This window comes from Nanorana parkeri, unplaced genomic scaffold (assembly GCF_000935625.1).
Source record: "Nanorana parkeri isolate BGI_ZX_2015 unplaced genomic scaffold, ASM93562v1 scaffold388, whole genome shotgun sequence".
NCBI lineage: Eukaryota > Metazoa > Chordata > Amphibia > Anura > Dicroglossidae > Nanorana > Nanorana parkeri.
Window position 1 is genome coordinate 1,143,462 of NW_017306656.1, and position 15,714 is coordinate 1,159,175.

At 40.4% G+C, this 15,714-nt stretch overlaps 1 protein-coding gene across 1 annotated transcript in view; it reads right to left on the reverse strand.

Moving 5' to 3' along the window:
* Positions 1 to 15,714, reverse strand: part of FER (FER tyrosine kinase) — a 153,183-nt gene that overhangs the window by 41,741 nt on the left and 95,728 nt on the right. Inside the window, exon 15 of the mRNA XM_018559316.1 lies at positions 3,210 to 3,333. Within this exon, the coding sequence (XP_018414818.1) occupies positions 3,210 to 3,333 (124 nt within the window). The remainder of the gene's footprint in view (positions 1 to 3,209; positions 3,334 to 15,714) is intronic.

Sequence of the window (15,714 nt, forward strand, 5' to 3'; positions counted from 1 at the left end):
GGAGGCCGGGGCAGCAGCGGAGGTACGGGGGGCAGCGAACGCATACAGTGGTCTGTGTCCCCGCTGTCCCTGCCAACACCGGTGTGGAGTGCTGCGGGGATTTGGAGGGACACAGGCCGCTGCAGCCACAGTTCTCCTAAATGTACCGGCGAGCCACCAGCAAAAACAATTTCAAAAATGTCCATGCACATTATCTTAAGTGTTGCATATGCATGGAAAATTTGTTTAACACCAGTTATATCAAGAAACTTTCAGCTTTGTGTAGAAAACAGTTTATAACAAGGATTTGCGGATAAGTAAGCTTAAGCTAAATGCTAACAATATATATTCAGTGCAGAGTCTAGATAAGATCTCACACAAATGCCAATAATGGAGGTAAAGAGAGTCACAGCTGCATATAGTAGAACAGGATACAACTACATCCTTGCCTGCTCAGACGGATATGAAAAGCATCCCAAAATCACAGCATGGCCTTTGTCAGGTAAATGGTCAGCAAAATAAACATGTGCAGACTTTGAAATTACTGCTGGTATAAATGACTGAAAGTGTCCCTTGGAAATGTGTTCCATGAAATGTAATAGACAAGCGCTGGATATTAAAACTTCTCGAAGTGTTAGTGAAGAGTAAGGATCCAAATATAAAGTTCAAAACACAGTCAGTGAGGTTCATAGCCACTGTATATCTCTGATATCCACATAACTGTTTCCGAAGAATTTACAGCTGTGTCCTAAGCATAAATGCTATTATAGGAGTACCACAGGCAGAGTCCAAAATAATAAAGATGAAAAGCAATCAATAGATTCACAGCAAGCATGCACCACCATGAACTTTCACACATGAACAAACAGTGTATAGTACTTGTGGTCACAATCCCACAACTTGTAAAATTTACAGCATTTTACTAGCTGAATCGCTCTGTGTATAATTAGAGTCCGTGACCAAACTGCAGAGCAAAGCAATGAAAGATACTGAAATGTGTGGTTTTAGCCAACTCCATTGAAGCTTTGCTTTCAGGATAAGAGCGGATTTCAACCTGCCTCGGGTCTACTGCACATAATTGTTTGTGTACATCTTGCTCGCTATCCTGCCAGGCTTCCCACTCCCTGCTGTTGATGAGAATTTCCATAACATAATGCAACCTCCACCATGCTTTACAACAGGGGTAGGCAAACTCCAGCCCTCCAGCTGTGGTGAAACTACAAATCCCATATTGCATCTGCCTCTGCAAGTCATGACTGTTGTTGACAGAGTCTTGCAAAGTTTAATAGGATTAGTAGTTACACCACAGTTGAAGGGCTGGAGTACTACATATATTAGGGGGAATTTGCTAAAACTGGAGCAGGCAGAATCTGGAGCAGCTACTCATAGTAAATTACCAGCTTCAGTTCAACTTTGAAAATGAAAGCTAGAATCTGATTGATTGACATAAACAGCTTTCTCCAGATTCTGTTCCTTTTGTGATGCCTCTTGATGCGATCATCTTCTTCCTTCCACTCGTTTTCAGCAGTCCCTCCAGTGCTGGTGCTGGTCTCTGATCCAACGCAGACTGCTGTTTCTTCCTGTCCCACAGTCACTGTCTAACGTTCATGCGCAGGCATTTCCTATTTGGCCATTTTTTATGTTGTGGCATCTATCTACTGCTTTCTAGTAGTGGATATATGCAAAAAAAATATGAAACTTTAATTCTACTTTAAGGCCAGAACGTTATACATTGATCTCATCAGATCAGAGATCTTTCGTGTACCATATATTTTCTGGCAAACTCTAACTTCGATATTATAGTTTTTGTGCCATTTGTCTCTTGCTTGCTTATCCAATGAATGCTGGGTTTTAGAGTTTTGGTGAATTACCTTCTGTTGTTCAGTTCTGCATATTAATAACTTATTAGTGGTTTGAGGATGTTTAAGGTTATTTTTTTTTTAAGCTTAATTGGTGCTTCTAAACTTTTTTTATTGCTATGGGCTTCATGAACTGACTGCGATCTGGCCAACAGTATCTATAAACGTTATCAACACCTATGCTCGAAACTGTTATCGCTCCCAGTATCTTAGGTGGTTTAAATCACTGTAAATGTGCGCTTCTGATAAGATTCATATTTTTGTTTGTTACCAGTATGGTAGATTTTTAAAACTTTAAAATCAGTATGCGACTGTTTTCTGCTTTGGCAATCAAAAAGGTTTTTTTCGCTATGAATAAGACTTCCAAAGTAAAGGTAAACATTTATATTTCTTTTTATATAAAGCAATGTTTGCCCAGGTCACAAGTGTTCTGGTTTATATACCGTTTAGATTAAAGCTCCAGAGTAACTTATATGTAGCAACCTGCTTTTAGACACACCTGGGATTGTAAAAAAAAAAAAAAGTGTCCATATAATAAGCTTTTAGGCTTAGAAATATCCAATAAGGTATTGCTGGTAACATGTTTTGGATGAGAGCCTTCAGAATTTAACAAGAGTTGCTGTCTACTTTTTGTGTTGCCAGTTAATTCCCCATTAACCTCTTTAATGTGCAAGTTAAAAAAGCAAAGTGTCATTTGGCTTTGTCAGTTAAAGCCCAACTTCAGGCTTGAGATTCCTCTCTTCCTCCTCCTGTGAAGTTGGCTAAGGGCTTCTTAATCATACACTGTATTATGCTTTACCACCATATTCTTCCTTTAAAGCATTAAGGTGGCCATACACTAGTAGATTTTCCGCTGCTACGAACACTCGTTTAATTATAGCTTGAATACTCCATCAAGCATAGTCAAATGTTGATTTCAGAAATCGTTCATAAGCCATACTAACCAACCAATTTTTGATGAACGACAGAAATAATTTCCTTTTGTGCATGTGCTATGTTCTTGATGGCCGAAAACCGAAAGGTTTTCCAACCTGACCGAAAAATTTCGATCACAATATCAAAAACGAAAATCGGTAATGTACCATCAACTGTTTGATCCACTTTCGAAAGGCCATTTGCATATGATTTACGAACACAAATCGTACAATGTATGGCCACCTTTAGGCAGATTTCAACTTTCAACTAATGAATAACAGTACAACATAAACACAGATTTTAGATAAATCCATTAGATGAATTAAAAAAAACAATTTTTAAAAGGAGCCCACGAATGACCTTAGGGATGCTTTTATAAGTTTGCCCAGAGGTTTATATATATGTACACACATTTATATAACACAGTTTTCATAAAATTTAAAAATGTGTTTCTACCTGTGAATACAATTTTTAGACTCCAAGTATGCCATGCCAGAAGCAGCATCCAAAGCAAATTTCACTAATTGTTTAGTTTTCATGTCATCCTTCTTCTTCCTTAAAAATGACAGGAAATCACCACCTAGATAAACAGACAGATGGACAGTCAGGATCCATAAAACAAGACTTTAATGAGTCTCTCATTAGCAACTTAAATAGACTGACAGAAGCAATGAGTACAGTTAATCAAGATGGGAAAATCATTTTTAATAAAGATTAATCCTGAAATATTCGCCTCATTATTTTAGAAAGCAGCCATTCCAACTGTCCTTGACGTGCTCTCCAAAATAAACTTTTTCTTCCAATAATTACCGTATATACTCGAGTATAAGCCGTCCCGAATATAAGCCGAGGTACCTAATTTTACCACAAAAAACTGGGAAACGGCATACCACTAAAATAAATTTTTACCACATAAGTAATAAAACTATTTGTAGGCTAAAGAGCAGAGCATAGTTGTATCTGTATATGAATTGCAATCCATACAAATAGTTCTAAAGATCAGGACATGTCCTGTAAAACACTTTAAATTCAAATGTAATCCTTGACGGCCTGAAAACCCTGAATTAGAGAACTCAGAGAACTCTGGGCTAATTAAAAATTGTTGTAGTGTAAAATAGGGAGCCAATATTCATTTTACTTTTCATGCAATACAAAAGTATATGTCTAGAATTTGACATCAATAATCTTGTGATTGTCCCCATTTCTTGCATAAGACAGATACAGTGACCAACATGGGGCTTCAAACTGCATCATAGGAACTACTTTTTTTATTGTACTTAGAGAACTATGAGGTTAGTGCTTTTCACTCACCTCATAGTTCTAGCCGGCCTGTGACAATGAGACTGTCACAGGTCGGCTCAGTAGATCGGGAGGTGAGCGAACACATACCGGGTTCGCTCACCTCTCGATCCTGTCACGACTCTCTGCCGTGACAGGGGGAGGGGCTGGATTCCCCTCTCCCCGCTCCGATCTGCCAGCGCTGACTGGCGGAACGGACGGGGGAGGGGGCGGGTACAGCTGGCTCTGCCCCAAATAGGCAGAGCCAGCTGTCACTCACGCAGCTGGGCGGATCCCGTCATCTAAGTCGTGATCCGCTGCGGCGTCTCAGTATACCACGAGCTGTAGCTCGCGGTATACTGAGCTTAGGGTAACGGGAGGACGCTAGTTTGTGTCCTCCCGTTACCCTAAGGAGAACTATGGGGAAAAACACTGACCCCATAGTTCTCCTTTAAGTAGGCCGCATGGCAAATTTCCACACCTGGAATGTGCACAGTGGACAGGGTCAGAATGAGAAGTTCCACCCAAGTCAGAATTAGGTTTGCATCACTTTGAGCAGCACAGCTCCTCGTGCCTGTCCAATTGTATCCTGGTTGGGTGATTCTGCATCTGCGGAGTCCAGGAATGAAGAGACCAACCAAATCACCCGGACCTCCGATGTTGATCGGGAGCCGAGACTCCTGTAATGCAGGGTACCATGTCACGGGGCCTCCCCAAATATGTACATCAGATGCTACATCGACCTGACACAAATAACCCCTTCATAGACACATTGCAGATGCCAGGAAGGATGAGATTGGAGTTGAGACAGAAAACCAGGTAAAACAGGGTTTTCACAAGCTAGGCATATTTTCAAAATGTAACTACATCTTCCAAACACATGTTCTTAAATGAGAACTATGGGGTTCTTTTTCTTTATTATTGCATTCCTTAGGCTAAAGGAGTAAATAGTGTAATTTACTCCTATAAGCCAAAATGCACCCTGAGCCTGTAAACCCTTCTTTAACATGCTGGGCGGGGTTAAGCGCCGCAATGAGGAGAGATCCCGACAATACTGTCGGGATCCCCCCCAATGATCTACGTCACTGTGACTGACAGTGATCGCTGAGAGCTGCTGCGTGTCCACGAATATATGGACATGCGCAGCAGCTCTCCCCACGCAGCTCTCTCCTTACCTACACGTCCCGTCGTCTGTGCCCGCCTTCCAGACACGCTGCAGTGTAGCCTTGGACCCCCCTTCCCTCCTTCATCTGCCCCGCCTACTCCACGTGCTGTCTGCAGGGATCCCCAGTGACACAATTCATCATATATGGACTTGCTCATATGTGGTAAATGATGGAGAGAGAGAGGGCTCCTTCCCCTCTCTCTCCTAGGATGTCAGTGTGACACAGGGCAGGGAGAGAGGGGGGAAGGAGCCCTCTCTCTTCATCATTTACCACATATGAGCAAGTCCATATATGGTGAATTTTGTCACTGGGGATCCCTGCTGATCGGATGCTTGCTAGTCTGCATGGATCTCCAGTGACATCATTCACCATATATTGACTTGCTCATATGTGGTAAATGCTGAAGAGAGAGCCCTCTTTCCCCTCTCTCTTCAGTGTTCCAGTGATTTTAGGATGTCAGCGTGACACAGGGCAGGGAGAGGGGAAGGAGCCCTCTCTCTCTCTTCATCATTTACCACATATGAGCAAGTCCATATATAGTGAATGTCGTCACTGAGGATCCCTGCAGACTGGCAAGCATCCGATCAGTAGGGATCCCCAGTGACATGATAATTCACCATATATGGACTTGCTCATATGTGGTAAATGATAGAGAGAGGGCTCTCTCACTGTCGCTCTGATGAAGGATCCCTGTGCGGACCCGAAACGTTAGCACCGTATGACAGTATGTGACATTGAATAAACATATCAATACTTTAAAAACCCTTCAAGTGTGTGCCAGTGAAATACTTGTATTTACTATTAGTGTTTTGCACGGCGCCATCGGTGTGGTCACCTGGGCACCACATATACCTTGTGGTTTTGAGACCGTGGCAGTGCGAATGGGATTTGGACTTTTTTATGCGGACATCCAGATCGCTGATGAGAGAAGGGAAAGAGCACTGAAAGTGCAGGGAGGCTGAGTCAGCAGTTCACTTCTAACCATCTATTGCTGCTGCCTTTTCACTTGAGACTCCGCCTCCCGCTCCCAAATCCCAGCGTGCACTCTCTGACAAAACACAGCTGTGCACGATGAGAGAACGCACGGCCACATCAGTAGGAGAATTTGAAAAAAAAAATCTAAGGGCGGGCTGGATCAACTGTTAACGCCCCCTAAGAGGAAAGGAGCTTGGAGCAGGGCTGGAAGTGGCCGTTTCCTGTGGGTTTTGATGACTTTATCTGTGATGTGCTGTGACTTCATAAAAAAGGAAGAATGCTAATATAATAAAAGGTAAGGAGTATTTTTATTTGCCCTCAGGTCATAATTCTCCTTTAATATTGTTTTTTAGTCAAAGTTCCAAAGTGATTCCCATTATCTAATTAAACCTCCTCATGTTAGCAAGGTACTTTTTTTTCAGCACAGTTCTGTTAAAATTAACTATTGTTGGGAAACACTATTTCAGATTTGAGCTTCTGGACATATCAGACACAAAAGAAACACTTTGACAATAAGCTTTACAAAAAGGAGAACACTGGCTGGTAAAAAACGTGTAAAAAGTTCTGCACTTTCATTGTGAATGCAGAAACCACATCTAAACAAACATTTTGAGACAACTAGACCAGACAAAATCTGGAGCAGTTGCCCAAGGCAACCAATCAGCTTCTCTGTTTAGTTTGTTCAGCAGAGACTTGAAAATGAGAGATGCCGATTGGTTGTCATGCACAGCTGCTCCAGATCTTGTCTGCTCCAGTTTTTATGAATTCCCCCCACTGAATGTTAATTTACTAGCAAGTTAAAACATATTTACAGCCCATAATTTCTTGTGCAGTAGCTCTGTGTACATCATTATGTTTTGTGCTAGATTACATATACTTAGTAACCCACTGTGTTAAGTGAGGGTTTGAAAACTGTAATAATAAAAATATACATTAGAACTTCCTTACCAAGGTAAAGCTACTTATGTTTCACAATAAAACAGGATAATGCAGGGTTATTAAATAGATTTAAGAGCAGACTGACTAAGTCTCCAGCATATTAAGTTGGAGTGTTTGTGAGAAGGATTTGCATTTTAATTGCCATCATCCTCACTTTTCATCCATTGTGCCAGTGCAAGATTTTCCTTCTTAAGGAACAGATTCTCCTCAGGTTATGACCTTAATAGGTTTCTTTTCTTAATGACAGCTCCTGGTACGTTCCACCTGCTTATTCTTAAGCTACTGTTCAGCTGTTAATGTGTGTGAGTTTTAAGAATTTCAGCTATATTTTATCTCATGGAAGGTCGTTCTGTAAGGAAATTTTAAAAAAAAATTCTGTAACCTGGTTTTCAATGTTTACAGAACCAAAAAAATTAAAAAGTAAAAAAGATAAAATATATATGCTCGTATGCATAGATGACAAGAACTTAAAGTATACAACAATATTATGACCAACTATTATACCCCTCTGCAAGTTAGTCTATTACCAATATACAAAAAAGGAAAATTATATATTCATGCCAAGTCTTGCCAAGCTCCAGTACTCTGCTTAAGACTGCATTATATTAAACATGGTTTTGTACTGAAAAACAAACTCTTCATAAAATAGCTCTAAAGAATAAAGTTCTAATTAATTTGCTTAGTTAAATGCATAAAACGGCCATTAAAGTCCATATTGTATGGCATTATAAAATCCTTTCTTAGTGCTACGCTTTCCAATTATATAGTATTTAGCTACTCTGTGTTTTCATGTACTACTAGATGAAAGTCATAAGCAGCAAGAAAATGTCTTACAGACTCAATTTTCCACAAATGACTTTTGCAACAGAATGTTCTCATCTTTTTAGTATTGATTTATTGGCGTTCCAGCTTTATAGTTGGCTGAAATAGTACATGCTATTGAGCAAGGCTGTGTCTTCATAAAAATATAGATCATTCAAGCATGATAAAAGCAAAAGAACACCCTGCACAGGTCACATGTAATTAAACTGCAGAATAGCACTAACCTTATTCAGGAAACAAAAAATATTTATTGGCATAAAAAAATGGTTTCTTCAATTATTTTCATAGTTTGTATTGTACTATAAACCAATATAAGAAAAGTAAACAGATAAAATGCTAAAAATCTGAAAAAAAAATATATATTTTTATTTTTTTTTTCTCCTTCCAGCCTCTGTATTTTCGAACTTTGGAGGAATGCATAGAAGTGATATGCACCCGTAACTCTTTTGATCCCCTCCTTTTATTTATTTTTTGTATTTTGGAAGCATGTTTGGAGGAAACATGCATTATATTTAAAAAAAATGTTCTTCTCTCTTCCAGCCTCTTTCTCATGTTGGAGGATTTCACGAAGATACACTATATTACCAAAAGTATTGGGACGCCTGCCTTTGCACGCACATGAACTTTAATGGCATCCCAGTCTTACTCCGTAGGGTTAAATATTGAGTTGGCCCATCCTTTGCACCTACAACAGCTTCAACTCTTCTGGGAAGGCGTCCACAAGGTTTATGAGTGTGTCTATGGGAATGTTTGACCATTCTTCCAGAAGCGCATTTGTGAGGTACTGATGTTGGACTAGAAGGCCGGCCTCGCAGTCTCCGCTCTAATTCATTTCAAAGGTGTTCTATTGGGTTGAGGTCAGGACTCTGTGCAGGCCAGTCAACTTCCTCCACCTCAAATTCGCTCATCCATGTCTTTATGGATCTTGCTTTGTGCACTGGCGCGCAGTCATGTTGGAACAGGAAGGGTCCATCCCCAAACTGTTCCCACAAAGTTGGGAGCATGAAATTATCCAAAATGTCTTGGTATGCTGATGCCTTAAGAGTTCCCTTCACTGGAACTAAGGGGCCAAGCCCAACCGCTGGAAAAAAAACCCCACACCATAATACCCCCTACCCCAAACTTTACACTTGGCACAATGCAGTCAGGCAAGTACCATTCTCCTGGCAACCGCCAAACCCAGACACGTCCATCGGATTGCCAGACAGTGTGATTGGTGAAGTGTGTCCCAATACTTTTGGCAATATAGTGTATAGAGTTTCTCAGGGTCATATTACACTAACCATCCTATCACAGGTGACAACAAGATTGTTTTACAACTATAAGCACAGTAGAGGAAACGTTACCTGCTTCCACATGTCTCCCCCTCTCACTGCCTTGATGAGCAAGACATCAATCTCTCACTATTAACTTTTGTAACATTTTGTATCCCTTCTGTCAGTGAGAGAGTGACACCATGCTTCCCCCCATGGATTCCAGACAGTGCAAGAACAGCTGATGAGTTTTTGTTTCGTGCAGTTTTTAGCCATCCTGATGCTACTAAGTTGCTGCCAGAGGCGTAATCGTGTGACATCAGCCTTATCAAAGGGAACAGTTACAACTCTAGTCAGGTTTTTCTTTTTTGCTGTCTGTGCTCTATTGTGGATATGTTCCTTCACTTCTTAACTTTGTGACAATAACAGAGGGTACATCTCCATCTGGGACATACACTGTACTAAGAATGTGTTTTTATTGTCACTACTATATCTCTTATTAGAGCAATTTGCTCCAATAATGATAATAAAGAAAAATCGCCAGAACAAGGAAACTGACAGCAGAAATACTTACACTTGCTGAACATTCACCTTCTGTTTTAAAAGTGCAAATTAGTTCAGTTTGCCAAAAATGCACACTGGCATTGCCTTATCATCAGAACATTGCTGGGAAATTTCATCTGTAATCTCATGGGATCTCAGGGAAATACATTTTCCTCCCCGAGATGATGTGCATGGTCACATGTCCTAGTCACATGTGCCAGAGTTCCAGGAAGTAAAGGGAGCTCTAGTAACCTGCCCTTAGTTAACATGGCCACTATCCAAAGACTGGTGAAGAAAAGGGAAATAAAGTATGCAAAGAATACAAAGCCGGCAATTATCTAGAAGTGTGTGTAGATTGTCATTACTAAGCATTTATAAAGGTGTGTTTGTTGTTATTTTAAAGATATGGGTAAAGGTCCGCTTTAATACTTGCAGCTTCTTATCAACTGTCTGGGTGCTCCGAGTGAAAAAAGCAACAAAAGCTGCATGTCTATTTGGAAATACTTTGCTTCTTGAATACTATACTAGGCTTTGAGAAGAAGCCCTTTGTGGAACTACCCAGACTGGCTTTAAAGGTGATGAAGATGAAGATGTGTGAGGTGCTAGCATTAAACAGCTTATTCTGATGAAGAAAATGCTTGTGGCTGAAGACAGGCAAAAGTGATGCAACAAAGATAAAGGGAGATTGTTTACATGAATGCTCTAAAACAAATGTTTGCCGTCATATAATATTTATTGCCTGTCACGGAGGTACTGTAATATGACAACAAGACTCAAGTGTATTAAAGGCAAATCTGATGCTTCATAAACCTGGAGCACCCGAAGCTTCTTTATGAAAAAAGACACAGAAGAAAACAGTTTAAAATCCATTTTCTTTTAGTCAAAGCCCCATGTCTTCAAATGAAAACCTTGCTCTATACAGTCTTGTCTGCTTGTTTGGTCTTGCAAAGGGAGCCATATCAATGGGAGGTATACAAACTATTCACTATGTTATATTGATACAGAATATTCATTCCCTTCACCACAAACAGAACACGTCTCCACTTCTCTAGAGTCCAGTGGTGGCATGCTTTACACCACTACATCCAACACTTTGCATTGCACTTGGTGATGTAAGGCTTGGATGCAGCTGCTCGGCCATGGACACCCATTCCATAAAGTTCTCTACCCACTGTTGTGGTGCCAATCTGAAGGCCACACAAAGTTTCGAGGTCTGTAGCTATTGACTCTGCAGACAGTTGGCGCCTTCTGTGCTCTGTGCACTTCAGCATGCGCTGACCCTTCTCTGTCATTTTACGTGTCCTACCACTTCATGGCCGAGTTGCTGTTGTACCCAGTTGCTACCATTTTGTTATAATACCACTAACAGTTGACTGTGGAATATTTAGTAGCAAGGAAATTTCACGGAATACCTGAAGTCAAATCCACCAACAGTGATCTGACAATTAAGACAAGCAGGTGCTTAGAATTATCCCACCTTTAGGGCAGGTTCACACCATTTTCTGGACCAGATCTGGAACGCAGTGCATTGCGTTTTTGCCGTGTTTGGAATTTTCTTGTTTGCCTAAAATTGTCTTACAGGTGCGTTCCAGTGCATTCTAGACCAAATAGGACAAGCAGTATTTTTCTGGTCTGCTATGGACTGCGCTGGTGTTAACAGAGGCCAGAAATAGCATTGCAATACATAAGGGTGCATTTTGGGTCCGGAAACAATCTGGTCTGGTCTGGAGATGATCCGGGCATGGTGTGAATGGGCCCTAAAAGCTCTTCCCAGGAGGTGAGAGTTATTTTGGTGGGGGAGAAGCACAGGGTGTTGGAAGAAGTGTGTTCATCAGATCACTGTTGGTGGAGTACGATTTGACAACAATTTAAAGTAGCAGATGAGACATATATTTTTTACTGTGTGTTGGACTTTGTTTTTTTCAGGTGTAGCACAGTGTGGTTGTGGACACTTTTAGTTACATATTATTCCATAGTTCACTGTGTACAATAATTTGACACTTTTTGTTTTAAGATGTGTTTGCAGGGTTTGTATATGTTAATAAAAGTCACTGACTCATTTGTATATTTTTGCATTGACAATCTAATGTATAATTAGCACAGCGGGGCACAAGGTTAATTTATGTACAGCACCCGACTTGCCCCTCCCACCTCTCATGATCTGCCTGCATTGCACAGAGAAGCAGAGGGCCATAGTGATGGCATCACTGCAGCTAAACTAAGGTAAGCAATAAAAATTGAAAGGTTTAAATTAAAATTTTCATTAGCATGTTGATGATGTGGGAGGGAGGAATCAGAAAAGGTAAAATAATAACCTTTCATAAGAGTAGTGAGTGAAATAAACATTTAACTTAAGCATGAAAACTCAAAAACAAAGTAATACTATTTCCTAAATTCCATTTGCAGAGAGAACTTTAAAGGGTATAACATTACTGTAATGTAGCATATCATCTCCGGGGCAATGTATGGTGCATTATTAGCGCTATGTAATCTGCCATCAAGTTCTAAAGGCCAGTAATAGACAAACTGAAGGAAACAAGTCTTGTTTTACAGGATTAATGTGTGTTAGATGTCTGTATAAGTGGGCAGTTCTAACTATTCCATCCTTGTCTGTTGTGGGATGTTAGGCACTAAATGAAACATTAGACTATAAAACACACTCAAATGCTACATTGACTAACACTTTGAAGAAATGCCTAAATATGTTTTCCATGAATAAAGGCTCTGCTGAGATTAAGATGCACAACCAAATAGAGAAGGTAAGTTTACTTTTATTTTACAGATGAAACACAAAACTTTAAATTTCATATTGAATAAGAAAAATATGCAAAACCAACTTTGTACAGGAAGAACAATGGTGTACTATGGGTATGCAGTATGAAATTCCTAATTAAGGTCCCAATATGCTTGAGAAGAAACAATCAGAGCCCATTTGTGACATGGCATATTTGTCTATTGTGCCAATCAACATAGCTCACTGTCCACAATGATTCAAAAAATGGAAGAGAATGGCATGTACATACTACATTTCCTTTAAAGTATATAATACCGTGTACCTGCCTGTAAGCACTGTGCACCAGACATCTTCCTGAACCCTAAAGAACAATTAGGAGAAATTTGTCAAAACTGGAGCAGACAGAATCTGGGGCAGTTGCCCATGACAAGCAATCCTTCAATTTCAAAGCTTAACTGAACAAACTAAAGAGAGCAGCTAATTGGTTAGTATGGGCAACTGCTCCAGATTCTGTCTGCTCCCGTTTTGATAAATTACCCCTAATGCTGTTGTCAGAATGTACAGATAAGGAAAGGCCAGTTGCCACTCTCAGTTATACTACTCATGGGCTTTGCTCTTTCTCTGTCTGTTGTCTATGCTCAAATACAAATCAATGCTTTCCAGCAAACCAAGGTTTAGTATTATAACAAAACATAAAAGGAGGAAAATACATATACATATACACACATATGTATGAAATATATATATTTCTTTTTTTAATCATTCAATACCATACCTCTAGGTCATGGAATGAGAGAAAAACAGGATTTTTGTCTGATTCTAGGACTACATCACAGGAGAGAGAGAGAGTTAAATGCCTTGATCAATGGGTTATGCTGCTACTTTCAGGTGATTGGATATTGGCAAATTAATCAAAGCTATAAGACAGCGCTGTATAACTCCTGCCACTCCCAGCCTGCTTCAGCTTTGTAGCAAGCAGGATAAGAGTGGATCATAGAAATCAGAGGGAAGGTGGCTTCTATGATTTATTCCAAGGAATGGATTTTACAGAAGTTAAACAGAGGGGTGGGCACAACAAACAATGGCTAATAGGCCTGAAAAAAAACTAACCTTTAATGGGGGAACAATAACAGAAGGGGTCCACAGTTTAGAGGACCTAAGAAGTACTAATGCTTCTAATAGAAGAAAGGAGGGAACTTTACCTTTCAACTGATTGCTCCATTATTAATAGGTGGATTCGGTGAGCTAAGAGCTAGCTGCCCCATACAGGGGCCCTTAGGAATGACATGCGGATGGAAGCTGTAGCAGAGAGGTAAACGAACAGCTTGAACCATGTACAAACAGTGAAGGACATTTTTTTAGGATGAGTTGGTGAAGGACATAAGGATGGTAAAACAAAGCGCTGGTTAAAGTAGAAGTCAGAGACTTCAGAGGTAGATTAATAGCCTGAAGTTGTAAAGGGATGTAAGCAGAATTGCTCTGCAAGGAGATAGGCATGGGAACTTTGGTGCCTAAATCCTGGTTTTATGGCCTTGTAATCAAGGGGGTCCAGCGTTGAAAGGATGCCCGAAGAGGACATTGACCAGGTGCTGTGAACCAAGAGGTTTCCCAGGACTTATCTCCCGTCTGACAGGCTTGTATCTGTCATGAGCACCTTCCAGGGAACAGAACTGATTACAGAAGCAGGGACAGTCCCTGACTTACCACCCTCAGAGTTGTAACTGACTCCACAACATAGTAATTTAAAGAGGAACTCCAGGAATCTAAAAAAATTTACATGTATTAGATGTGTAGACACCGAGGGACATACCACAGCCAGAGCCGAGGGGGAGTGAAATGAGCACAGGACCAAATATATATTTTGTATTGTAGCCCCTAGACCAAAACGAGCAGATAACCCTTGACAGTGCGTGGTAGCCCCACTGCAACGGTACATTTTTTTAGATTCCTGGAGTTCCTCTTTCAAGCTGACATTCCACCCCCACCCACAATGAACCATGACCTTGAACCTGTAAGTCATCCTGCAGCAACTATCCACACTGCACAAAGTGCCAAGGAGAATGCCCCGCAGAGGGGTCCGGTGCCCTAACCCATTACAGGCCAGCTCTGAATCTTCCTTCTGGGTAAGGTCCACCAGGGCTCTACTGAGGAGAAAATTAATCCGGATACGGCTGTAATCAGCATTTCAGAAACTTGCGAGAAGAATCTTGGGGAGAATAGATCAGAAAAGAAGGTACTTCGCTCAGAGAAGGCGTGCATCATCTATGGGCACAGGCTGGGAGTGGGAGTGGAAGGGGTTGTACGTGGCAGTCTACAACTTTAATTGATTTGCTAATGTCCAATCACCTGGAGGCTGCATAACTCAGAATCAAGTCCCTGTGTCCTGTGACGAACAATCAAGAAATATACTCTGATGGAATCAGACTTCAAATGGAAAACAAATGCCAGCTGTCTACAGTTACCATAGTTATAGGGTCAGATGTAAGAATAACCTCGCCCCACTTTCCCCATCAATTGAGAACATAACAGTTGTTCACAGAAATAGATTATATAACCTTTTAAAGCGGACCTTTACCCATATATTTAAAATAATAAACACACCTTTAGAAATGTTTAGTAATGACAATCTACAATCACATACATATAGATAATTGCACACTTTGTATTCCGTGCATACCTTATTTCTTTTTTCTTCCCCAGTCTTCTGACAGTGGCCACGTTTACTAAGTGCAGATTACTAGCTCTCTAGATTACTGTGACCATGCACATCGTCTCAGAGGAAGAAAATGCCTTTCCCGGAAATCTCATGAGATTACAGATAAGATTTCCCAGCAATGCTCTGCTGATGACAAGGCAATCCAAGTGTACATTGCTTTGACAAACTGAAGTCATTTGCACTTTCAAAACAGGAAGTGAATGCTCTGCAGGTCTAAGTATTCCTAAAATCACAGCATTTCACACCTGACATGTCTATGTTATTATAAATAATCATACGTAGAGAAATGCATTGGTAGAATTTGACTTTTGAATGTAAAGGTCCGCTTTAAGAGCTTTGTAAACTTAAAGACAAACCCAGCATAAAGCCAAAACTTATTTTTCTTTAAAATATACAGGTCAGAGGAACAGTGAGTGATGTGAATTTTTTCCTAAGGTGAGACAAAGCAACATAAAATTCTGTGTAATTAGAGTGGGGAAAGGAAACAATTGGATGTTGTGTGGTCAGTAAAGCATAAGCAAAATTAAAGTTTCTG